A 25,967-nucleotide genomic window follows, 5' to 3' on the forward strand; every position below is an offset into this window, starting at 1 on the left:
TCCTGGGGCACAGTCTTAAATACCTCTCCTGGCTGCACTCCACAGTGGTTTGTTGCTGTTTGTGCCCATGATAAGGCACTTCAGAGAGGAGTGAACCCTGCATGCACAGGCCATTCCTACGAACAGGCAGGGAGGAAGTTGTGACAGGACTGGCAACGCTGGAGGCTCTTTCTCATTCTTGGGGTTGAGGAGGAGAGGCGGATGGGTGGGCTGTCTGTGGCCTGCAGTGGGAGCTGAGATCTTTAACCACCCCCTCTACAGGGGTGGAGTTCAGGTGGCTCCCAGGTGGTAATGACAATTCTGAAACATGTTGGGCTATGCCTGGTGGTGTAGTTTCGGTGGTACACAGCATCAAATTTACCAACTTAACTATTTTTAATTGTACAGTTCAGTGATATTAAGTGTGTACACACACACACACACACACAGTTAGGCAATCATCACCACCCTCTATCTCCAGAACTCTTCATCTCGCAAAACAAACTCTAGACCCATTAACCACTAACTTTCCATTCCCCCAACCCCTGGCAACCACCATTCTACTTTCTAAGAATTGACCATTCTAGGTATCTCATATAAGTGGAATCATACAGTATTTGTCTTTTTGTGACTGGCTTATTTCACTCAGCATAATGTCCTCAGGTTCATCCACGCTGTAGGACGTGTCAGAATTTCCCTGGGTCTAATGTGGGTTCCAGCCATCTTTATTACTGCACCGCCAGCAAGCACTGTCTGGCAACCCTGTCCATAGGTTCAATAACAATGTGTAGGCATCACCCACGTGCACATGACAGCCTGCGGACACGTGCAGGAGGCTTCACACTCTGACTTCAGTCCTTCTTTCTAGCCTCATCTCCCAGTGCCGCACACAATACACTCTGTACAGGTTGTTCAAGAGCTGTTCCCTTCACCTTAAATACAGATATTCTCTACCCGACAAAAGTGCACTCAGATGTGCCCTCTTCTGTGAAATCTCACCCACAACTCCAAGGACCATCCCCATTCCAGTCTCCTGGGCTTATGTCTGTTGTCATATTTTCAATACATAGAATTATTGCAGTTTATGTGCCCATCTCTCGTTCTGGAGTAGAACAAAATCCATATCTTACACATCTTTTTAACCTCAGTACATACCACTAAGCAGTCAGTAAAGATTTACTGACATGAGTAAATGGCTGGGTGGATGGATGACTTCATTTCCCTCTTCTTCTCTAGAACTAAACAGGCAAACACACATACACACACACTCCTATCCATCCAAGCATCTTTCAAATGTGTTGTCATGAGACGAGTAATCCCGAGTGCTCCGTGCACCTGGAAAAAAGCATTTCCTTTAAAGAACAATTCCTAGTTTAAAGATGTGTGCCTTTTATGTTGACTTCCATCCTCAATTGCCTAACTGCCCCTGAATGCCAGCTGGCCTTCTTGATGCCCGCCTTTGGGGAGTTCGGTTGGTCGTGTGGATCCCGGCGTCGTGGCGCCCGGTCTGCAGTATCTGCTCCTATGTTGCAGACGGCTCCACCTGCACCATGTCCGAGTGGATCACCTGGTCGCCCTGCAGCATCTCCTGCGGCACTGGCATGCGGTCCCGGGAGAGGTACGTGAAGCAGTTCCCGGAGGACGGCTCTGTGTGCACGCTGCCCACTGAGGAGACGGAGAAGTGCACGGTCAACGAGGAGTGCTGTGAGTGGGGTGCTGGGCGGGAGGGGCGGGCGCGGGGCTCCTGAGGCTGCCAAGGCGACACTAAACACTGCAGGACTCCCCAGCTCCCAGCAGCTGCCTGATGACCGAGTGGGGCGAGTGGGACGAGTGCAGCGCCACCTGCGGGATGGGCATGAAGAAGCGGCACCGCATGGTCAAGATGAGCCCGGCGGACGGCTCCATGTGCAAGGCTGAGACGTCTCAGGCAGAGAAGTGCATGATGCCCGAGTGCCGTGAGTGGGCGTGGGAGAGGGGACAGAGGACCACAGCAGCCCTTACTATTACCACCGTCAAGGCTGGGCAGGTGCAAGAGGAAATATGGACACCCCACCCCCACCCCCGCCAATCCTTGCAGGGCACTTCTAGGTGCAAGATGAGAGCTATAGGTGTGAGGACATCATCCAGACCCAGAGAGAGTGGCCTCCTTTGAGAGGCATTCTGAGCAATGCTGGGGTGGCAAACTGGTGGCCTCTGGATAGAATTCACCTGTAGCTGTGTTTTATAGGGCCCCATAGTATCTTTTTTTGGGAGGGGGGGAGAGTACATGTAGGCAGGTTGTACATTCCTCAAGTCATCACAGACCCCCTCATTCTTGTTCTATGTTGGACTTGCCTGTGGCCCCATAAAGCATTACAACCCCTGCTCTACGCACAGATGCACATAGGCCCACACATCACTACACAGATGTACACACGCACCCAAGTACATACACATTCTAGCGATTTCAGCACCAAAGTGTCCAAAAATGCACCATTGAGCCTATCTTTTAGTGCACGGTTCTTGGGGCACGTGGGATGTTTCTGTCTCTAGTAAGATCCTACTCAGACCCTCACGGGTGCTTCAGGTGGGGACTTGTGTATTCATATTACTGAGCCACATCATGAGCACCAGCTGGATCAGAGGAGATGCAGCAGAGTGACAAGAGCAGCAGGTAGTGGCCTGTGGAGCCACTCCTGGTTCCAGGGGGGTCACTTCGGTTATCTGAACCCACTGGCAAATTTCACTTTAGTCAAGGGGCCTCAGTGGGGGACAAAGGGTACGGGGCACCAGATCAAAGAAAGCAAAGGGAGCCTGTTCTCAGGGGCAAACCTGGCTCTTGGTCTAGACACCATCCCCTGCTTGCTGTCCCCGTGGTCCGAGTGGAGCGACTGCAGCGTGACCTGTGGGAAGGGCATGCGCACCCGCCAGCGGATGCTCAAGTCTCTGGCCGAACTCGGGGACTGTAATGAGGAGCTGGAGCAAGTGGAAAAGTGCATGCTGCCCGAATGCCGTAAGTCCTGGAGCTCCTGGAAGCCACCTCTCCTCTCCTCTCCTCCTGCTAACCAGCCCTGGGCTAGGTCGTACAGCTATGACTCTTTGCTGGGCCCTGGATCTCTGTGTTAGTAAAGTTATTTAAACTCTCAATCTTCTCAGTAGTAAAAGGGGATCCCACTAACCATCTACAAAACACCCAAATTGTAAATGGCTGTGAAGTCTAAACAGGAGACTTAGATGGAAAACAGCACAGGCTCGATAAAACTTATTTCATAGTTCTCCACGCCCCCCACCAAGTTAGAGGCCTGTCTGACCCATGGGGTTTTCCAAGCCTTTTAATTCTATTCCTCCTCCCTGTGACCAGTTTATTTACCCATGACCAAAGGGCAGACTTTAAACCAGTGACTCCTGCACCTCTGCAGCCTTGATAAGAAGACAGGCCAGCAAGTCAACAAGCTCAAAAGCTCCATGCCCACCCTCATCTCCTCTCAAATCTCACAGAGATTTGAGAGGAGATCAGGGTGAGTTTATTATCTGGGGACTAATTTCCAAGGAGAGAGAGCCCATTTTTCTGGCTAGTCTTCCATGAGAGTTTCCCTTTCAGGTGGTGGAAAGTCAGACACACTTGCTAAGATCTGTTTTCTGGCTTTCTCTGAAATGCACTTGCAGCCTTCCGTGCTTCGTCCCCTTACGCAGGCTGCCTGCCCGGGGACAGATCCCAGCTCTGTCCCTTACTGGCTGCATAAACTGCAGCACATTACTTAGCATCCCTGTCCCTCATCTGTAAAATAGTGAGAAAAACTTCCTAGGTTGCTCTGAGAATTAAACCACATAATTGGTACCAAGTGCCGAGCACTGGACTCGCAAAGTGCAGACCTCCACCAATGTTACATATTACAGCTCCTGAGCTGTTTTAGCCAAAGTCATGTGTGGAGATGACCCAGACCATCAAATTAAACAAAGCCTGGGGCTTTTACTAAGATCTACCCCGTGTTCAACACAGCTCACCAGAGCTGGGGCTCCAGAATGTTCTGAGACACTGTTACTGACTTAAACAAAACTCTATATCCACAGGGTCCAGTGAATGAAGGGAGAAGGAAAAGAACATTTATGGAACACTTACTGTGGGCCAGAAACTGGGCTGAGAGCATTACTTCACTTAATTCTCACAACCTAATGAGAAAAATAACATTATCCCCATGCTGCAGATGGGAAAGCTGCCTGAGCTCCCACAGGGAGAAAAGGCCTAAGACCATGAACAAAATGAGTTTTTCCTAGATCCATCCAGCCGGGCCCTCACTTTGCAAGGGAAGCGGAGTTTGGTGGAAATCATTTGCCCTCCTAGGAAGCATCCTGAGAATCACTCTAATGGGTTATCTTCCGTCCACATTTGTGAGATGCTGGCTTAATGAGAAGACTTTGCTGGATCTCTTACCATGATAAACCATGACACCACTTGCTACTGCCCCTCTTCTCTACTGAATTTCCTATTTCTGACTCCTGTGTTTTTTGCAGAGTGCCATATATAAGACCCAGGATGATATCGAGAACAAGAGACACTGACTGGGTCTTACTGCAAAAGTCACAATGTCCTTAGTATTAGTCCACGGGGGCAGCTCTGGAAAATGGCACCAGTGAACTGTGCCTTCCCTCAGAAAATCAGGGTCCTTGGCTGTGGGAAGCTAGTCTGTGCCACTTGAGGCTACTTGGACAATATTCTAGAAGCTTAGAGAGCAAGGCAAGAGGCTTTGAACTAATCTTCAAGGTTCCCCCAAAAGCCTTCTCAAATCATAAAGAGGGCATAGCATGTGGATTTTGATCTGGGCACCAGTCCTGCATCTACTGCTTACCAACCGTGTGGGCTGGATAAAGTCAGTCTGTCTCTTGGAGCCTCAGTTTCTTCTTCTGTAAAATGGGGTAACAGCACCTGCTTTGCATTTCCCATAGGCTTGTGTTGAGATGTTCAAAGGAGAGTATAAGTGACCATATCTTGTTTCAGACATGAGATACACTCACGCCCATCTGTGTCTTGCCAGCCATTGACTGTGAGCTCACCGAGTGGTCCCAATGGTCGGAATGTAACAAGTCATGTGGGAAAGGCCACATGATTCGAACCCGCATGATCCAAATGGAGCCTCAGTTTGGAGGTGCACCCTGCCCGGAGACTGTGCAGCGGAAAAAGTGCCGCATCCGGAAATGCCTCCGAAATCCATCCATCCAGAAGCTGCGCTGGAGGGAGGCCCGAGAGAGCCGGAGGAGTGAGCAGCTGAGGGAGGAGTCCGATGGGGACCAGTTTCCAGGTACCGCCAAGTGTGAGGCTGGCGTTCAGGGAGATGTCAAAGCAGAGTGGGTCTGGAAGAACTTGTAGGAGTTTGCCAGTAAAACACGGGCATCCCAGGCAGCAGGAGTAGTCATTACAATGGCACTGAGATACCAAAGAGCAAGATATGTTCAAGTAGTAAGTGGAAGGCAGAAGGAACACAGAGTATGGCAGAGGGGAGGCAGGAAACCAAGCTGGAGAGGTAGGGTAGGGACCAGACCATGAAAGGCCTGCTGACGACTTGATTCTGTAGGTGAAGGTTTTAAGCAACAGCGTGACTTTAACAGGCCTGTGCTGAGTGGTTTGGCGGTGGCAAAAACAGAGGCACAGAGGCTGGTTAAGTTTTCTCTGTAGCCCAGGAGAGAGATTATGTGTCCCACTCCTCCTGCATAACTGAAGGAGTTCCAGGACTTAAAAAAAAAAAACAAAAAACAAAAAACACAAATCCCACCTAGAGCTTCACTGCTGAATAAGCTGATCCAAGCCAAGAGTGCAATATCATCAGCAAAATGATGAAATGGTAGTTGGGAAGATCCACGGTCAGTCTCGGGTCCAGGCCAATTGATGGTCTTTGGATTCCCTGGAGTGGGTAAGGAAGGTGCCGCATATAAGTGAAGGTTAATGGGTTTCTATTTTTAAAGGTGCAGCTCAAATTACCCCTTTTTCTTTTCTCTTCTCTTCCTTAAGACATTACACCTCCATCTAGGACTAGAGAAGTGCAGATATGCGGAGCTACCTGAAGTTCCCTATCATCTTTCCACTAGGGAGCTGTTCCCATATCAAAATGTTGTCTATTGCACATGGTGGTCAGTTGGCCAGTCAACAAACATTATGCCCAACTATGTGCCAGGCAGGCACTATGACATAAAACTCAGCGTAGTATTGACTGGATAATCATAAATGTAATTAATTGGATCTACAATGGAGTAATGTATAGAGTGCTATGGAAGCACTTTTTTTTTTAAAGATCTAACCTAATATTGGGGTCAGGGAAGTTTTCTTTGAGAAAGTCATGTCTATTTACACGGGAAAAATAATCAATTATACCTGAGTTAACTTAGTACTGGAGAGGCTAAGTACTTGGGGGAGCAAAGCATAAGAGTGAGTGGTTAACTGCTCCTTGAGTGGCTGCAGCATTAACAAGTCACCCCAAAACAAATGAAATTAACATGATTCTGTAGGGCAGCGACTTGGCCTGACTCAGCTGGCTGATTCTTCTGGCATCTAGCTTAGGCTCTCAAGTCGCTACTGCCAGGTGGTGGCTCAGTTGGGGCTGGAAGGTCTAGATTGGCCTCACCTGTGTTTCTGGAGCCTCTCTCCACGTGGTCTCTCCAGCAGATAGCCAGGCTTGCTTACATAGTGGTGGAAAGGTTCCCGACAACTTTTTTCAAGCCATGCTTGCTCATGTCCCATTGGCCAAAAGCAAGTCAGAGAGCCAAGCCCAGATTCAAGAGGTGGAGAAGCAGACTCTGCCCCTTGATGGGGAAGAGCTGCAAAGTATTTATGGCCAATTTTTGCAGTCTGTCACATATAAGCTAACAGTCCCTAATAAGGACTCTAGCCATTATTTAATTCAACAAATCGTTACATACAAGAGCAGAAAAGCCCAGACAACTAACTAAGTTTGACAGCTGTTTACTAGAGTTCAGCTTCCTTGTTCTTTCCCTCGTGTCTGCTGGCCTAACCAGGTCTTCTCATGCTTTCAGGCTGCAGGATGCGCCCATGGACAGCCTGGTCAGAATGCACCAAACTGTGTGGAGGCGGGATCCAGGAACGCTACATGACTGTAAAGAAAAGGTTCAAAAGCTCCCAGTTTACCAGCTGCAAAGACAAGAAGGAGATCAGAGCATGCCATGTCCACCCGTGTTAACAAGGGTACACGTTTCCCAGGGCTGCACTCTAGACCCCCCCCAGAGTCACCAATGGCTGGATTGTTTGCTTGCTTGTTTGTTTAAGGCAATTTAAATCGTGTACACTAGTTTTCATTTCTGCAGTGTGGTCTGCCCAGTAGTCTTGCGGATGCCAGGGACATCCTTCTGTACACTTCCTGGTGGGCACAGACTGAGGGGGTGCTCCCTCATCCTCAGCCAGCCCTCATCCAGCACAAGTAGTGTCAGCCACCTGTACTGAATGGAAACGTGTCCCTCTGGAGCACCCACCTGGGTGGCAGGAAAGAGACCCCGGCCTCCTGCACATGGAGAGGCAACTGTCTGCAGATGACTCTGTGCCTGGTGCTGGGGCGCAGCATGGGGGAGACAGTCCCCGTCAGGTGGAGTGCAGATTCCCCTCATTCTCGTCTGGCCTGCTCCCTCTTGCAGGAAACTATTGTTTGCTCGTCTCTTCTCATTTAGTGGAACTTTAGGGCCCATTGTTGAGTCTCCTCAGTCATCAACAGTTCTTGGGGAAAACAGCTGGCAGACATGAAGAGAAGCACTGATTGATGGTGGGTGGCTTTTCTTCTTTCACTGAGAAATTCGTATGTATCTCAACCCCTAATATTGGTTCTTGATGCCCCAGAGGAAAGAAATGATGGCTGCTTTATTTGAACATAAGGTAACCAGTTCTTACAACTGAGGTAAAAGGTACTAAGTCTAGAAATCATTTTTCCCTTCTTTTTGGGGGTTTTTTGGACACAATTCTCTTAGGAAGCCAGCCTTGTGAACCTTCTGATGTTAGATCCTTACTAGAACCAAGGCCAAGGCAGCAAAACTAGCCTCTATAGCAGTCCCAAACCTGAGTTTTTAAAATCTTCCGACACAGACTTTTAAGTTCTCAAACCAGTTTCTAACAAGAAAACATTTTTTCAGTTATGCAAACATTTTGTTAAATCTGTCCGCAGCCCACCAAGCCATTCCTTCAACAGAAATAAATACTATCTCTCTCTGTACTTGAAAGGGTCTCTTAAGTCCTAAAATTTTACACATAGAAAAAGTGTTTCAGAGGCCAAGAAAAACAGACGACAAATCTAGGGAGAAAGGAATGTTGCAGAATCAAGCTTGGCCGTAAAATCTGGTGGGAAGTCAAACCTACGTCAGCCCTCCACACCAGGGGTCTGGTCCTCTGACAAAACCATAGGCAAGATCATGGTTTCCCATCCCCTTCCGAGCACTCATAAGCACACCAAATTCAGGGAGACTGACTATCAAGGATTAGTGTAAAAGAAGGTCATTTTACCGAGTTGAGTCCATCAGCAGTTGTTACTCATTCTTTGTTAAAATTACTGTTTCATTTCTGTTGCAGGCCTTCTTTATCGTGCTTAATCCAAATATGTACCATGGATGAGATGCATACGTTGCTTTGAATACACTACTTTAAGAATCTGCATTAAACACATCAGGATATTCCAAACAAACACAACATATATATATATAGGCTATAGCCTTGAATCTGTACTATTTTCTTTAACACAAGAGAGACTGTTCAATAAAAAACTCATTGGGTCTGTCTTTTGTGTTTTAGTTTTAAACTAATTCAGTGTTCAGAAGGTTGGGTCTTTTTAACAATTGTTTCCATTTCAATCAGAGGCAGCAAAAGATATGCCTTTTGCGCCCTCATTCTGGAGGGACCACTATTAACATTCCTGAGCTTTCTGGAGGTTTGAGTTGTTTCCAACATTATTTTTTTAATCCTTAAGTGAACCGCTTTCTCCTCCCACAACGCAGCACAAAATTTAAAGAAATAAGAAGTTTAATTTCTACTTGGACAAAAAAAAAGTCCTGATACAGAATCTGCTCGCTTTTGCAACATTACTCTTAGCTACCCAGACGCATCCTTCCTCTCAACCCATGAAAATCATCAAAGTTCCACATAATGGCAATTCCCAAGTAACTCTAAGGACAAGCCACCCTAGTATCTCATGTTCTTATTTGGTCCCACTTTTAATCCAAATTTTGGAGACTTGAAAGCAGGCAACTGGTTAATGGCTGAGAATGGGTAACATGTTTCTTGTTACATAAGTGTTAATTCTTTTTTGTTTGCAAGGGGGAATTTTTAAGAAACATCAAATCTCTTTCTTACCAAAGTCTTGTGTTAGGTGGTTTATAGTTTCTCTGGCTAACCAATCATTTTGGAAATAAAGACTTTTTACTACAAAAATGAAATTTGTTTGGACTTGAGATACCTGAGATAGTAAATAGATCATAAGACACCCAGTTAAAAATTGCCATATAAAGAACAACTATAATTGTGTATATATTTTTTTATCAATGCCAAACCACTTGGACTCCAATTTACATCCACATTTTAAGATGAAAATAAGTTCAGAGATAATATTCCCCAACCAGACATGGGGTCACTCACCTGTCACCTTGCCAATGCATTATTTGAAGGAAATCTGTTGTAGCAAATAAGAATAAAGCCTGGGCTTCTTCAGACCCAGAATTGAAAAAGTTAAACAATTCTGTGCTGTTTTTAATTTGAACTTTGTGTATTAAACGTGTTTTAGGCATAGTCAAGGTCTGTGTACTTCTTCCAGGAAGTAAGGATACATTACACATTCTCACATGACAACAATTCTCCAGAAACTTAGTCCAGGTCAAGTCCACGGCTAAAACGGCAAGACAAAAATTCGCAATGTCAAATTATTTCTGTGACCTAACAGCCCATGTTTCAGTTTAAAGGAGTTAAATATTAAACTGTACTAGGACTGTGCAGTCTTTTCCCCCCCGAGTTAAATATTTATATCCTAAAGAAATGGACAGCATTGTCCAGATAAAACTAAACATAAATGTTTAATCTCTAAATACAACACAGAATCACGGAAGACAAGACATTGCACTCTTTGGTGCTATTAATTTTCGTAACAGACAATTCATTTTGTTTTTCATATTGCCCAAAGCAGGGAGAATGAATTAAAATAGTCCCTTTTGAAAAAGAGTGAGATACTGTAACAAACTATAAATAGCAGCTGAATGCTAGTGAGCATGAAGACAAATTTTTCAATTTAAATCCTTTGAAATCTGTGAGCAAAAGATCTGTACTAAAATGTCAAATTTAAATAATGGCATCCCTGCTTTAGAAACACTGTCAGCACGCTCTGTCGGGCAGAGGAAGAAGTTGTACAACGGTTAAGCATGGGTAGCCTGGGTTCAAACCACTGCTGTTATTTTACCTTTTCTGGCCTCAGGCTTGGTCACAAGCTTTTGTACACTGAAGGATTTCTCTACCCGACCTCCACAATTAGCCAGTTCCCATCTTCAGAGTGAGTCCTGATGGTAACCTGGCAGTAGTTTCACTGAATGTGTTTTACCCCGCCAGTCCCCTACTTCCTCATAAACCAAGAAATGCCCACTTTGTGCTGAAGCTGGCCTGAGCTGCATTTCTACCACTTATGACTGTAAGTGTCCTGACAAATAAAATACACATGCAATACTTTTACCCAGCTATCATCAGAGCAAAATGCAACTTTTCACTCAACATAATGTCATAATGGGAGATAGCATTCATTATCTATCATTATCACTTTCTCATATTGCTCTGAATTCTTCATAAAACTCAGAATATGTGCTTAACTACTTCCTGGCTTTAGAACTGATTGGTAAAAGTTCTCGTATTTTAATAGTACTCATATTTAAGGTAGTAATCCTCATAGTTTAACTGTTATGTGTTTAAACAGTTTTCCTTTACTTCAAGTAATTTTAAGTATTAGAAGGGAAAGGGGCCAACATCTTATTCAAGACTACTGACTTATTTACTACACTTGGAGTTTATAAAAGTAGAGTCTCTACTTTTTGCTAGTGTTAGCATGCGACTCCTACTGGGTGATCTTAACCTGGAACTTACTAGCCCATCTAAGAACTCAAATGGGCCACTCAGGAAAAATACTTGGATCTCCTGCTCCCTCACCCACTACATTAGTGCCACTGAAAGAGACACTGCAGCCTGGGAGCATCCACAAACTGTTCGTTACCATCCTACAATGAGAGACAGAAATTAAAAGCATTCAGAAACTTTTACAGTAATTTGATATTGCCACAATATCCGAGAGTATGATTATGTTTCTAACAGTTCATTTTTTGTATTACATTAGTTAGTTATATCATTCCACGATGGTGAAGTTTAAAATTTTTTTAAACTGGACCTTTACCTCAGTCTGAGCAGCACTGCACGATGCCATTCTCACTCACCAGCAGTCAGAAAGGGAGGTCGCCTACAAACCACAAGCTTTTGAATCTCTCAAATGCTTATGTACCTAAACAGTAATAGCTGCTTCCAGACTTGCATACCTACGTATGTATGACTGAGTGCCCTGCACTGGCTCTTCTTCTTATGCCTCTAACATCCTACCCTATCAAGCAATTCAACTGCCCCATCACCCTCTGACTTTGCCACAGAATTTCCACGAGTAGTAACCCAAACTTACTTCCCCCGCTTCCTTTTCCTCCAATCACACCACAACCCACTATAATCTGGTTCCCCAAGCAGACTGACCAAAACAAATCTCTCAAACTCATCAGCAACCTCTAAACCTGCACTGCTGCCCCTTACCCCCCAAATCCTTGCACAGCACTCAAAGCTCTTTACCACCCCTCAGCTTCCTCGACAATAGTCTCCTGGGTCTTTCCAATTATGGGCTGCTTCTCTTGGCTTTTTCCTGCCTTCTAATCTTTTAATTTCCTAAATGTTCATTCTCCCCAAAAGTGTTACCCTGGACCTTCTCTCAAACACACTTTCTATCTCAATCCACTCCCACCTCCTCAAATCATTAGCTCAAAATAGATCAATTCCAAATCTGCACTTTTAATCCCTGCCTCTTCTTTCATGCTCCAATCCCCATTCCCCAATGCCTTCTGGACTAACCCTGTATGTAACTGCCACAATCACCAGATATTTTATTTCTATCACCAGAAGGTTGCCTGTGCTCCTTATTCATGCAGCAAATGGTTTTCTGCACATGCCAGGCAAAGTGGGTAAAGCAGTAAACCCAAAAGACACAGTTCTGCCCTCACAGAGCTTATGATATTAAGGTACAGGTCGGACAAGACAGACAAAATAATCACAGGTGGGTAAGTGTCATGAAGTAAATACAGGGCAGTGTGGAATTAGAATGGGTGGTCAAAGAGGGCTCTCTGAGGTGGCACCTAAGCCAGGAGCAAAAGGGTGAAACAGCTAATGGCAACAGTCAAGGGAAACAAGTGATTTGGAAAATACTCCACCAGTGCTAGGGTGTGAGAGAGCAAGTCACCTTGAATGTGAGAGGCAGGAAGATGACAGATCCTGCAAAAGGTTTCCTTGTACACTATGGGAAGGGATTCAGATGTTAGTCCAAGTGCGTTGAGATGATGACAGATTTTAAGCAGCAGTGTAACATTTAATTTAGGTCTAAAAAAGATCCCTTTGACTGTACTGAAGGAACGGCTTTGTGGGGGCAAAGCGGAAATAAAGACTACTTCACAGACTACTACAATAACGTGGGTGTGAGACAGAGGGGCTTAGACAAAAGTAGCAGAACAAATGGAAAGAGAACAGATTCCATGATTCCAATAACCTCTCATCTAACCAGCCCTCCTTAAATCCATACTTCTCCATCATCCATACTACACTAGACTGAATTCGGGCACTCCCTGTTCAGAAACCTTGGCAGTTTCCCATTATATACAGAAGGGCCATCATATTTAAAGCCCTCCACAACCCAAGCCCAGTCTACTCTATAATTTTTTCCCCACTGCATTAAAATCCTTTTAGATTAAGGTTCCAATCCCAGAATACACCCTGCAGGCTGCCAGCTCTGTGCTTCTGCCCGGGCTTTTCCCCAGCCATTCCAAACCTCACTCTTCTCCTCTCTTCCCACCTCAAAGCCTACCAATCTGTCAGGCTCCAGCGAAAACATCACTTCTAATTAAGAAGCTAAGCTCCCTCAGATTTTCTAGGAGGAATATAAAGTATCACTTCTGCTGGACCTGAGAACTTTCTGCACACTTCTCACACTCTGCCTTAACTCTACCCTCTCGGCATTTGTTTTTGTCACTCTGCATCTTCCTCCACTAGACACTGAATAATTTGTAGGAAGGAAATCTATCCATTCCCCAGAACACCCAATAAAGCCTTACACAAAGAAATCTGTTCAAATTAAAATGCTTTTAGAAGCCACAACAAGACAGCAGGAGGGGCACTTTCATGACATAATCAAATCCCATGCCTGCCAGATGGGCGACCCACAAACTGGAAAATAATCATATCACAGAGGTTCTCCCACAAGAGTGAGAGTCCTGAGCCCCACAACAGGCTCCCCAGCCTAAGGGTCTAGCATCAGGAGGAGGAATTTCCAAGGCATTTAGCTTTGAAGCCCAGCAGGACTTGAGTGCAGGAGGTCCACAGGACTGGGGGAAACACAGACTCCACTCTTGGAGGGCACAAACAAGGTTTCACGTACACTGGGACCCAGCACAAAGCAGTAACTCCATAGAAGCCGAGGCCGGACCTACTTACGAGTCTTGGAGGGTATCCTGGGGACGCAGGGATCCACTGTGGCTCACTGCGGGGGGGCAAGGACACCAGTGGCAGAGGACCCAGAGAATACTGATAGGTGTGAGCTCTCCTGAAGGTCGCCATTTTGGCATCAAGGCCTGGCCCTACTCAGGTTCCAGTGCTGGAAAACCTCAGGCCAAACAACCAACAGGATAGGAACACAGCCCCACCCATCAGCAGGCAGGGTGCCTAAAGCCACACTGAGCTCACAGCTACCTATAAACACATCCCTTAACGCGGCTCTGCCCACCAGAGGGACGAGACCCACCAGTGGGCAGGCAGCAGTCCCTCCCACCAGGAAGCCTGCACAAGCCCCTGGACCAACCTCACCCACCAGAGGGCAGACACCAGAAGCAAGAGGAACTATGATCCTCCAGCCAGCGGAAAGGAGACCACAAACAAAGAAACTCAGACAAAATGAGATGACAGAGAAATATATTCCAGACGAAGGAACAAGATAAAAACTCACAAGAACAACTAAATGAGGCGGAGACAGGCAACCTACCTGAAAAATAATTTACAGTAATGATAGTAAAGATGATCCAAGATCTTGGAAAAAGAATGGAGGCACAGACTGAGAAATTACAAGTAGGGTTTATCAATGAGCTAGAAGAGTTAAAGAACAAACAGAGATGAACAATACAATAACTGGAATCAAAAATACACTAGAAGGAATCAATAGCAGAGTAACTGAGGCAGAATGAATAAGTGAGCTGAAAGACAGAATGGTGTAAATCATTTCCACAGAAAAGAATAAGGAAAAAAGAATGAAAATAAATGAGGACAGTCTCAGAGACCTTTGGGACAACATTAAACACACCAACATTCGCATTACAGAGGTCCCAGAAAAGAGACAGAGAGGGGGCCTGAGAAAATATTTGAAGAGATTAGAGTCAAAAACTTCCCTAACATGAGAAAGGAATCACTCACTCAAGTCCAGGAAGCGCAGAGAGTTCCACACAAGATAAACCCAAGGAGGAACACGCCAAGACACATATTAATCAAATTGACAAAAATTAAAGACAAAGAAAAAAATATTAAAAGCAACGAGGGAAAAGCAACAAATAACATACAAGGGAACCCCCGTAAGGTTATCAGCTGATTTTTCAGCAGAAACTCTACAAGCCAGAAGGGAGTAAACGATTAAAGTGATGAAAGGGAAAAAACTACAACCAACAATCCTCTATCCAGCAAGACTCTCATTCAGATTTGACGGAGAATCAAAAGTTTTACAGACAAGCAAATGCTAAGAGCGTTCAGCACCACCAAACCAGCATTACAACAAATACTAAAGGAACTTCTCTAGGCAGAAAATAAAAAGCCACAACTAGAGTCAAGAATATTATGAATGAGAAAGCTCACCAGTAAAGAAAAACATAAAGTAAAGGTAGGAAATCATTCACACACAAATATAGTTTCAAAACCAGCAGTCATGAGGAGAGTACCAATGCAGGATATCGGAAATGCGTTTGAAATGAAAAGATCAGCAACTTGAAACAATCTTGTTTATATATAGACTGCTATATCAAAGCCTCAAGGGAACCACAAACCAAAAATCTATGTTAAATACACACACAAAAAAGAAAAAGCAATCTAAACACATCACTAAAGATAGACATCAAATCACAAAAAAAGAGGACAAAAGAGGAAGGGAAGAAAAAGACTTCAAAAACAAATCCAAAACAATTAACAAAATGGCAATAAGAACCTTCATATCGATAATTATCTTTAATGTAAATGGATTAAATGCTCCAACCAAAAGACACAGACTGGCTGAATGGATACAAAAACAAACCCATATATATGCTGTCTACAAGAGACCCACTTCAGATCTAGGGACACATACAGACTGAAAGTGAGGGGATGGAAAAAAGGTGTCCATGAAAATGTAAATCAAAAGAAAGCTGGAGTGGCAATACTCATTATCAGACAAAATAGACTTTAAAATAAAGAATGTTGGGACTTCCCTGGTGGCGCAGTGGTTGGGGGTCCGCCTGCCAGTGCAGGGGGCGCGGGTTCGGTCCCTGGTCCGGGAGGATCTCACATGCTGTGGGGCGGCTGGGACCGTGTGCCACAGCTGCTGAGGCCCGCGTGCCTGGAGCCTGTGTTCTGCAATGAGGAGTGGCCCCCGCTTGCCGCAACTGGAGAGAGGCCCATGTGCAGCAATGAAGACCCAACACAGCCAAAGGTAAAATAAAGTAAATAAACTTATAAAAAAAAAAAAAAAAGAATGTTGCAACAGACAAAAAAGAACAGTACATAAAGATCCTGGGATCAAGCCAAGAACAAGATATGACAATTGTAAATATATATGCACCCAACATAGGAGCACCTCAATATATAAGGCAAATGCTAACAGCCATAAAAGGATAAATCAACAGTAACACAATAATGGTGGGTGACTTTAACACCCCACTTTCATCAATGGACAGATCATCCAGACAGAAAATCAATAAGGAAACACAGGCCTTAAAAGATACATTAGACCGAATGGACTTAATTTATATTTATAGAACATTCCATCCAAAAACAGCAGAATCCACTTTCTTCTCAAGAGCACATGGAACATTCTCCAAGTCAGATTACATCGTGGGCCACAAATCAAGCCTCAATAAATTTAAGAAAATTGAAATCATATCAAGCATCTTTTCTGACCACAATGCTATGAGATCAGAAGTCAAGTACAGGAAAAAAGCTGTAAAAAACACAAACACATGGAGGCTACACAATATGTTACTAAACAGTCAATGGATCACTGAAGAAATCAAAGAGGATATCACAAAATACCTAGAGAAAAATGACAACGAAAACACAACGATCCAAAACCTATGGGACGCAGCAAAAGCAGTTCTAAGAGGGAAGTTTATAGCAATACAATCTTACCTCAGGAAACAAGAGAAACTTCAAATAAACAACCTAACCTTATACCTAAAGTAACTAGAGAAAGAGGAACAAGCAAAACCCAAAGTTTTGAAAGGAAAGAAATCATAAAGATCAGAGCAGAAACAAATGAAATAAAGATGAAGAGAACAATAGCAAAGATCAATGAACTAAAAGCTGGTTCTTTGAGAAGATAAACAAAATAGATAAACCTTCACCCAGACTCATCAAGAAAAAAAGGGAGAGGACTCAAATCAATAAAGTTAGAAATGAAAAAGGAGAAGTTAAAACTGACACCACAGAAACACAAAACATCATAAGAGACTACTGCAAACAACTATATGCCAATAAAATGGACAACTTAGAAGAAATGGACTATTTCTTAGAAAGGAACAATCTCCCAAGACTGAACCAGGAAGAATATATGAACAGACCAATCATAATACTGAAATTGAAACTGTGATTAAAAAACTCCCAAGAGGGACTTCCCTGGTGGCTCAGTGGTTAAGAATCCGCCTGCCAGTGCAGGGGACACAGGTTCAAGCCCTGATCCAGGAAGATCTCACATGCCGCGGAACAGCTGAGCCTGCACTCTAGAGCCCACAAGCTGCAACTACTGAGCCCATGTGCTGCAACTACTGAAGCCCACGTGCCTAGAGCCCATGCTCCACAACAACAGAAGCCACCACAATGAGAAGCCCGCACACCAAAACGAAGAGTAGTCCCCACTTGCCGCAACTAGAGAAAGCCCGCGCACAGCAATGAAGACCCAACACGCCAAAAATTAATTAATTAATTAATTAAAAATAAAAACTGCCAACAAACAAAAGTCCAGGACCAGATGGCTTCACAGGTGAATTCTATCAAACATTTAGAGAAGGGTTAACACCTATCCTTCTGAAACTCTTTCAAAACTGCAGAGGAAGGACCACTTCTGAACTCATTCTATGAGGCCACCATCACCCTGATACCACAACCAAAGATACCACAAAAAAAGAAAAGTACAGGCCAATATCACTGATGAACACAGACATAAAAATACTGACCAAAATATTAGCAAACCGAATCCAACAATACATTAAAAGGATCATACACTAAGATCAAGTGGGATTTATCCCAGGGATGCAAGGATTTTTCCATATCCGCAAATCAGTCAGTGTGATACACCACATTAACAAACTGAAGAATAAAAACCATATGGTGATCTCAATAGATGCAGGAAAAGCTTTTGACAAAATTCAACACCCATTTATGAAAAAACTCTCCAGAAAGTGGGCACAGTGGGAACCTACCTCAGCCTACCTAATAAAGGCCATATATGACAAGCCCACAGCTAACACCATTCTCAACGATGAAAAGTTGAAAGCATTCCCTCTAAGATCAGGAACAAGGCAAGGATGTCCACTGTCACCACTTCTATTCAACATAGTTTTGGAAGTCCTAGCCATGGCAATCAGAGAAGAAATAGAAATAAAAAGAATCCAAATTGGAGAAGAAGTAAAGCAGTCACTGTTTGCAGATGACATGATACTACACATAGAAAATCTAAAGATGCTACCAGAAAACTACTAGGGCTCATCAATGATTTCAGTAAAGTTGCAGGATACAAAATTAATACACAGAAATCTGTTGCATCTTCCTATACACTAACAACGAAAGATCAGAAGGACAAATTAAGGAAACAATCCCATCTACCATTGCATCAAGAAGAATAAAATACCTAGGAATAAACCTACCTAAGGAGACAAAAGACCTGCACTCTGAAAACTATAAAATGCTGGTGAAAGAAATCGAAGATGACACAAACAGATGGAAAGATACACCATGTTCTTGGATTGATCGAATCAATATTGTCAAAATTACTATACTACCCAAGGCGATCTACAGATTCAATGCAATCCCTATCAAATTACAATGGTATTTTCCACAGAACTAGAATGAAAAATTTTTTTTAATTTATATGGAGACACAAAAAGCTCCAAAGAGCTAAAACAATCTTGAGAAAGAAAAACGGAGCTGGAGGAATCAGGCTCCCTGACTTCAGACTATACTACAAATCTACAGTCATCAAAATAGTACGGTAGTGGCACAAAAACAGAAATATATTAGATCAATGGAACAGGATAGAAAGCCCAGAAATAAATCCATGCATGTATGGTCAATTAATCTACGACAAAGGAGACAAGAATATACAAAGGAGAAAAGACAGTCTCTTCAATAAGTGGTGCTGGGAAAACTGGACAGCTACATGTAAAAGAATGAAATTAGAACACTCCTTAACACCATACACAAAAATAAACTCAAAATGGATCAAAGACCTAAATGTAAGGTCAGATACTATAAAACTCCTAGAGGAAAACATACGCAGAGCACTCTTTGACATAGATCGCAGCAACATCTTTTTTGACCCACCTCATAGAGTAATGAAAATAAAAACAAAAATAAACAAATGGGACCTAATTAGACTTAAAAGCAAAGGAAACCATAAACAAAATGAAAAGACAACCCACAGAATGAGATGAAAATATCTGCAAATGAAGCAACCGACAAGGGATTAATCTCCAAAATATACAGACAGCTCATCCTGCTCCATGTCAAAAAAAACACATACAACCCAATCAAGAAATGGGCAGAAGACCTAAATAGACATTTCTCCAAAGAAGACATAGAGATGGCCAAAAAGCACATGAAAAGATGCTCAACGTCACTAATTATTAGAGAAATGCAAATCAACACTACAATGAGGTATCACCTCACACCGATCAGAATGGCCATCATCAAAAAGTCTACAAACAATAAATGCTGGAGAGGATGTGGAGAAAAGGGAACCCTCCTACACTGTTGGTGGGAATGTAAACTGGTACAACTACTATGGAGAACAGTATGGAGTTTCCTTAAAAAACAATCCAGCAATCCCACTCCTGGGCATATACACAGAGAAAACCATAATCCGAAAAGATACATGCACCCCAATGTTCACTGCAGCACTATTTTACAAGCCAAGACATGGAAGCAACCTATAGGTCCATCGACAGAGGAATGGATAAAGAAGATGTGATACATATATACAATGGAATATTATTCAGCCATAAAAAAGAATGAAATCATGCCATTTGCAGCAACATGGATAGACCTAGAGATTATCATACTAAGTGAAGTAATTCAGACAGAGAAAGACAAATATCATATGATATCACTCATATGTGGAATCTAATTTTTTTTAAATGATACAAATGAACTTATTTATAAAACAGAAACAGACTTACAGGTATCAAAAACAAACTTATGGCTACCAAAGGGGAAACTTGGTGGGAAGATACAAATCAGGAGCTTGGGATGAACATATACACACTACTATATGTAAGATAGATAACCAACAAGGACCTACTGTATAGCACAGGGAACTCTACTCAGTATTCTGTGATAACCTATATGAGAAAAGAATCTAAAAAAGAATAAATGTATGTGTAACTGAATCACTTTGCTGTACATCTGAAACTAACACAACCTTGTAAATTAACTATACTCCAATAAAATTAAAATTAAAAAAAAATTAAAATGCCTTTTTTCTAAAAAGTACTTTGAAACTTTATAAGCAGTCACTGGTTAAGTACCTTTAAGTGTTTGAATGATACTGAAAAGTGATCACTTTATCATCATCTCCTGTTTACCTGCCAGTTACCTGTTCAATGGCATCACTATGTATAGGAATGGGGAAAGAAAGAAATTAAAACAAGTGGTGACGAACAGTTAGAGGAGGAACAAGTTAGACCTTAAGTATATACAACTTTGTTACACTGAATTTTAATAGTCAAAGGACAAAGTATATATATATATTACAAAACTCTGAAGTCCCAAATTTAGAGAATCATCAGTGTACGAGGTATGTCAATAGGGCATAATGTTCAACTCTGAAACACTGTAAAGCCCTAAACAAACAATATAGGGAGAAAATTCCTAGGACAGAAATTCATGACTGTTAATTCAGGAAATCCTGCTTGAAAGAATTTCCACATTCATAAGAGATTCTGAAGTTGGGAGTGCAATTTCAAATGCTAAATGTGCTAAAGAGCAGGATTGGCAAACCATGGCCCACAGATCATATCCAGTCTGCCATCTGTTTTTGTACAGAATTATTTTTACAATTTTAAATGAATTTTTGAAAAGAATTCAAAAGATTAATATTTCATAACACACAAAAATGACATGGGGACTTCCCTGGTGGTCCAGTGGCTAAGACTCCATGCTCCCAATGCTGGGAGCCCGGGTTCGAACCCTGGTCAGGGAGCTAGATCCTGCAGGCCGCGACTAAAAGATCGCGTGTGCGATTGTGTGGGCCCATGTGCCCCAACTGAAAGATCCTACATGCCGCAACGAAGATCCCGCATGCCGCAACTAAGACCCGGTGCAGCCAAATAAATAATAAAAAAAAAAAAAGGAGAAGAAGAAGAAAGAAAGAAAATTATATGAAATACAAACTTCAGTGTCCACAAATAAGGTTTCATTGGAACACAGACACATTCTTTCATTTATACATTGTTTATGGCTGCTTTGGCGCTACAATGGTAGAGCTGAGTGGCTGGGACAAAAACCACATGGCCTGCAAAGCCCAAGGTGATATTTACGAACCGGCCCTTTAGAGAAAAAGTTTGCCGGCCCCCCAGCTAGAGAGGAAAATACAACGGCCACACAGACAAGGACTATTCGTGTCACAAGACTGGCCATTCTCCGTGAGAAAAGATTTCAAGTCATAGATTGATGGCTACAAGGTACCTCTGATTATATGATGGAAATCAAATGCGAACGACCTCAACTTCCAGTCATGGAGTAGCATGAACCACATTTTACCCTCCTACCTTAGACAATCAGAAAACTAGAGTAAATATGTGAAACAACTGTTTTCAAACATTATACACCAGGCAGCACAGGACTACAATCCCTGATGGAAGAAAAACAAATAAACTAAACCTTAAGACTGTCCTGGCTCTCTGCCTAGAGACACATTCCAGATTGCAGAGGGGATAGGGGATTCCAAGCAGGTCACAAATGTTTCCCTGAGCTGAAGACAGACACTGGAGATCAGGGAGTGTGAAGCAGCTGAAAGCTGCAGGACAAAGTACTGTAGGGGAGAGAGCCAAACAGAGAAAGAGCTCCAAAAATATGCAGAGGGTCAACGAGTCTTTGCTAAATATTAACATATGCATGTATAGGGTGAAACTCCAGGAGGCTAGGGAAAGAATGACCTAGGAGCTGCGAATAGAATGGTTCCCCAGAGCTCATATTGGGACTGGGAATTGTCTGAGTTCCCATGAGCCAAACTGGAGTCCTCAATGATTACACAGAGCATTCAGTAGAGACCCCAAAAAGGCCACACCTTAGTAGTGGAGCTAAACTGTCCTGGGAAAAAAGCTACTTGAGTCTGCATGAAGCTTAAAAACAAGCCTTGAAAGGACCAAACTGAACTACAAATAAATTAACTGGCTACCAGAACAAAGCTCAAGAATCTTTAGATGAAGGCAACAAAATCTAGGCACCCAACAACATAAAATACACAATGTCCAGCATCTAATATCAATAAAAACTTACTAGACATGTGAAGGAGCAGGAAAATGAGACCATAACTAGAGAAAAATCAGTCAATAGAAATAGATCCTAAACTTACAGAGATGATCAGCGGACAAGGATGTTAAACAGCTACTGTAACCACGTTCAAATATTCAGAGCAGCCTTTCTCTACTGGGGTTCTGCGAGAGAATTAAGCAGTACAAAAAGTTACTTGAGGGATTATTTTCTCAATTCTCCCAAGGATGGTACACAGCTAGAACCATTCCAGATGCACAGAAGTTAATTCACTACATACAACAGATAAGGCATTAGACCCAGTTCTCTGGCAACTCAATTGAAAGGGGCTGGATAAGAGAAATACATGAACATAATGAGGAAAGAAACAGAAGATACATTTTTTAAAAAACAGGACTTTTACAGGAGGAAAAAATGTCAGGTCTGAAATGAAAAATTCACTGGATGGGATTAACAGCAGATTGAATAACTGCAGAAGAAAACATTAGGGAACTTGAAGATGTAGGAGTAAAAATTATCCAAAGTAAAGCACAGAGAGAAAAAAAGAAGTAAACTGAGATAACAAAATTTAACTTTTAGGCTGCTTTGTTATAAATCATCTACTCAGAATAAAACAAAAGGTTTCCCACTAAATATGAATGTTGTATAGACTATCTCTTTTTATCTGAAGTTACCAACGATAAATAAAAAAAACTTCCCCAACTGAAAGTACTAACAAGGATACAAGATAATGCTATAGCACCAAAAGCCACGGGATAACTGTGGTATCCTCCTGGGCAGTAATTTTAATTAGCATTCAAATAAATTTGTGTGCTTTGCTTCAGCTGTTTTAGGCATCATCCTCGGAGAGAGTATATGTGTACTGTATTCACCCTCCTCTCCCCTCTACAGTGAGGAATCTCTGTCAGGAGCAGTTCATAGAAAAAGTTAAAGAAACAATGACTTAAGAAAATATTCAGGAAATCACTAAAAACACCAAGCCATTTCACTTCAAGTTCACCTACTAAATAACCAGTATTGATCTTAGATTCAAATCCTCAGGAAAAGGCACAGAGCTATGAAAATAAGTTTCCTCCAACACTCATTCCTTCAATAAACCACCAAAATAACAAGTCATCAAGCATCATCTTGTGATAACAGATCAATTTTAATTCTAGCACCTGAAGCTATACAAGGGTATGCTTTATAAACTTCATGGAACTGTTGTACACATTCAATAAAGTGACAACTGTGCAATACCACTTAGTATCTCAAAATCAGGAACATACTTTTGAATTGTTTAAACACAATCCACAGAATTAAAAACAAAATCAGAAGTCACCCACAGTTATACTAATTGTCAATTAAAAGTTTTACCACTTACTACTTGATATAGCAGTCAATATCTAGTAGGGGATATCGGAAGTGATTTCAGATTCTCATCCTGTTGTACTCTATTGGGAAGGTTTCTTGAGTAGCTATGTGACTGGCCAAAGGTGGGTACAACCAGGACCAGAACAGCATGTAAGGTTCTACCACAGTTTCTGTAGTTTTCACTTTTTTTCCTTTGTCAGCTAAAAGTGAACAGTGAGAATTAAATACTTATCTTTACATATACACAAGGTATGCTGTGAAAGCATATTTGCTTACAAACATATAAAAATACTTGTTACCTAGTTTGATAAGAAAATAATGTATAAAAGTATATAGCAAAACATTAATCATCTCTGACCCTGGAAAGATCAATTCCATATTTTATATTACAAACAAAAACAGTTTTAGTCTTTTTGAATCCCTTATCCAGAAATACTTGAAAAGGAAGACAGACAGAAATTATTTATTTTTACTCTCAACATGGCTGTGAAAAGAGTTAAATTAAAAAACCAAGAACACTAAAATGCCTAAGTCCAAAATGAGTCCAAATATTTGGCCACATAGAATATTATCTTTAGGAATAATAGTAAAGGCTTTACACGCAGTTTTTAACCTATAAATACAGTAGGCATTTTGGTATTTTGGCCACTGGAAAACAAAAGGCTATAGCATCAGTAAAGGTCTGAGATGTCTCACTTTTGTGGATTCAATTCAGTGTATTTAAGGTTAACTAAAGTTGACATCAAAATTTTTAGAGATAGGCAAAAATTCACATTTTAAAAAAACTCCCTATGTTTCTATTTAGAGTAACAGTAGGCAATATGATTCCAGAAGTTAAAAGTTATTTCACAACCTATGACTTCAGCTTGGCAAACAGCTTAGGTTCCAAAACTGATCCATCCCTATTAAAAGTAAGCCCTTAAAAAAAGAATGTGTCTGTGTATATAGATACCCATTTTAAAGGAATCAGATAATCTTTGAAGCAGCCTTAGTGTTTCCTTTAAATCTGTCTTGACTGACCATTGGATTAGCTTCATGGAAAGGATTAGCCAGCTTCTTGGTCTAAGGCTACCACGGTGATCATTTATCTAAGGCTAGAAAGGTACCAACGTGATGTAAACCGTAAGGAGAGAAGAGAAGATGAGGGCTTTTCCTGGCAGTTGGTAGCTAAAATTCAAGGGATTCTTAGAAAATGACACAGTGGCAGCCTTTCTTGTCTTTTTCTTTCCGTGTTGGTTCTGGTGAAGGAGGACATTCCTGCTCCTGAAATTTCCTGTAAGATAGAAAAACCTATAGATAATTGACTTTTTGGTAATACATTATTATAAATGCAGGTTATTGTTGGATGAGTCTGGTTTATGTGCATATGCTTTTCAATGTTAAATTTCAACTAGGGAATCAAAGCAAATCTTTGGGGGCAGGGAGGTACAAATGCTTCAACATGAGCATAAGCAAAGCTGTCTGAGTTTCATTTACGGGTGAGTATTCAATTAGGTGAGATGCTGAACTCAACAACCTCTGAGTTCCCTTCCCAGTTTGAAATTCCATGACTCTAAGGTATCCTTAGGAATGAACATCCATCACTAGAGTACCTGCCCTTATGAGGTATGCCATTCCTATCCTGGTTTTGCCACTTCATAACTACAAGTCTGTATTAAACAAGTTAGTTGATCTCTCTGAGGGGTGTGTTTTTAAGGAGGGATAATAAAACCCTACCTTTCACAGTTGCTATGAGGATTAAAGAAGATTTTGTTATGTTCAAATGTCTAACAGTTTCTGGCACAAAAAAAGTCTCATGTACCCCCTCCTCACTCCTAACTGACTGATGGATGTGGATCAATTCTGAGGATCAAAACCAGGGATTAAATATTTCAAAAAAGCAATAAAAATTATTTTTAAAAAGCACTGGTGGGACTTCCTGGTGGTGCAGTGGTTAAGAATCCGCCTGCCAATGCAGGGGACACAGGTTCAATCCCTGGTCTGGAAAGATCCCACATGCCACGCAGCAACTAAGCCCGTGCGCCACAACGACTGAACCTGTGCTCTAGAGCCCACATGCCACAACTACCAAGCCCACGCGCCACAACTTCTAAAGCCCACGCACTCTAGGGCCCGCATGCCGCAACTACTAAAGCCCGTGTGCCTAGAGCCCGTGCTCTGCAACAAGAGAAGCCACCTCAATGAGAAGCCCACGCACCGCAACGAAGGGTAGCTCCCGCTCGCCGCAACTAGAGAAAGCCTGTGTGCAGCAACGAAGACCCAACATGGCCAAAAAAAAAAAAAAAAAAGGAATTGGTTTGGGGGGGGGGGGTGGGAGCGGGTAAAATACACATAAAATTTACCATCTCAACCATTTTTAAGTGTACAGTTCAGTGCTTTACATATATTTACAATGTTGTGCACTACTATCCAC

The 25,967-nt window shown here is 42.3% G+C and overlaps 2 protein-coding genes and 1 long non-coding RNA gene across 6 annotated transcripts in view; 1 reads left to right on the plus strand and 2 right to left on the minus strand.

The window, feature by feature from the left end:
- Positions 1 to 9,672, plus strand: part of SPON1 (spondin 1) — a 269,169-nt gene extending 259,497 nt beyond the window's left edge. The window contains exons 12-17 of one of the 2 annotated variants that reach the window (XR_009504657.1): positions 1,513 to 1,683; positions 1,767 to 1,934; positions 2,807 to 2,971; positions 4,992 to 5,255; positions 6,982 to 7,718; positions 8,516 to 9,672. Coding sequence is in view for 1 of the 2 variants with exons in the window: in XM_059931183.1 (XP_059787166.1) it covers positions 1,513 to 1,683; positions 1,767 to 1,934; positions 2,807 to 2,971; positions 4,992 to 5,255; positions 6,982 to 7,145 (932 nt within the window). In the remaining variant the exon portion in view is untranslated. Of the gene's footprint in view, positions 1 to 1,512; positions 1,684 to 1,766; positions 1,935 to 2,806; positions 2,972 to 4,991; positions 5,256 to 6,981 lie in introns of both variants that reach the window. The other variant, XM_059931183.1, reaches the window with a different exon arrangement.
- LOC132370683 (uncharacterized) lies at positions 357 to 8,672 on the minus strand. Of its 2 annotated transcripts, XR_009504659.1 has the most exons (5): positions 8,450 to 8,672; positions 7,435 to 7,686; positions 6,573 to 7,059; positions 5,727 to 5,855; positions 357 to 1,644 (listed from the first exon to the last, which is right to left on the minus strand). It is a non-coding gene; the product is annotated as an uncharacterized LOC132370683 (long non-coding RNA). The 2 variants fall into 2 exon arrangements; XR_009504658.1 differs by having other exon boundaries at positions 6,573 to 7,686.
- A 13,657-nt stretch (positions 9,673 to 23,329) lies between the features above and the next one.
- The window catches only part of RRAS2 (RAS related 2), a 117,670-nt gene continuing 115,032 nt past the window's right edge, over positions 23,330 to 25,967 (minus strand). For both annotated transcript variants that reach the window (XM_059931187.1, XM_059931186.1), the window contains exon 6: positions 23,330 to 24,827. In XM_059931187.1, the coding sequence (XP_059787170.1) occupies positions 24,740 to 24,827 (88 nt within the window). In that variant the 3' untranslated portion in view covers positions 23,330 to 24,739. The remainder of the gene's footprint in view (positions 24,828 to 25,967) is intronic.

This window comes from Balaenoptera ricei, chromosome 8 (assembly GCF_028023285.1).
Source record: "Balaenoptera ricei isolate mBalRic1 chromosome 8, mBalRic1.hap2, whole genome shotgun sequence".
Lineage (NCBI taxonomy): Eukaryota > Metazoa > Chordata > Mammalia > Artiodactyla > Balaenopteridae > Balaenoptera > Balaenoptera ricei.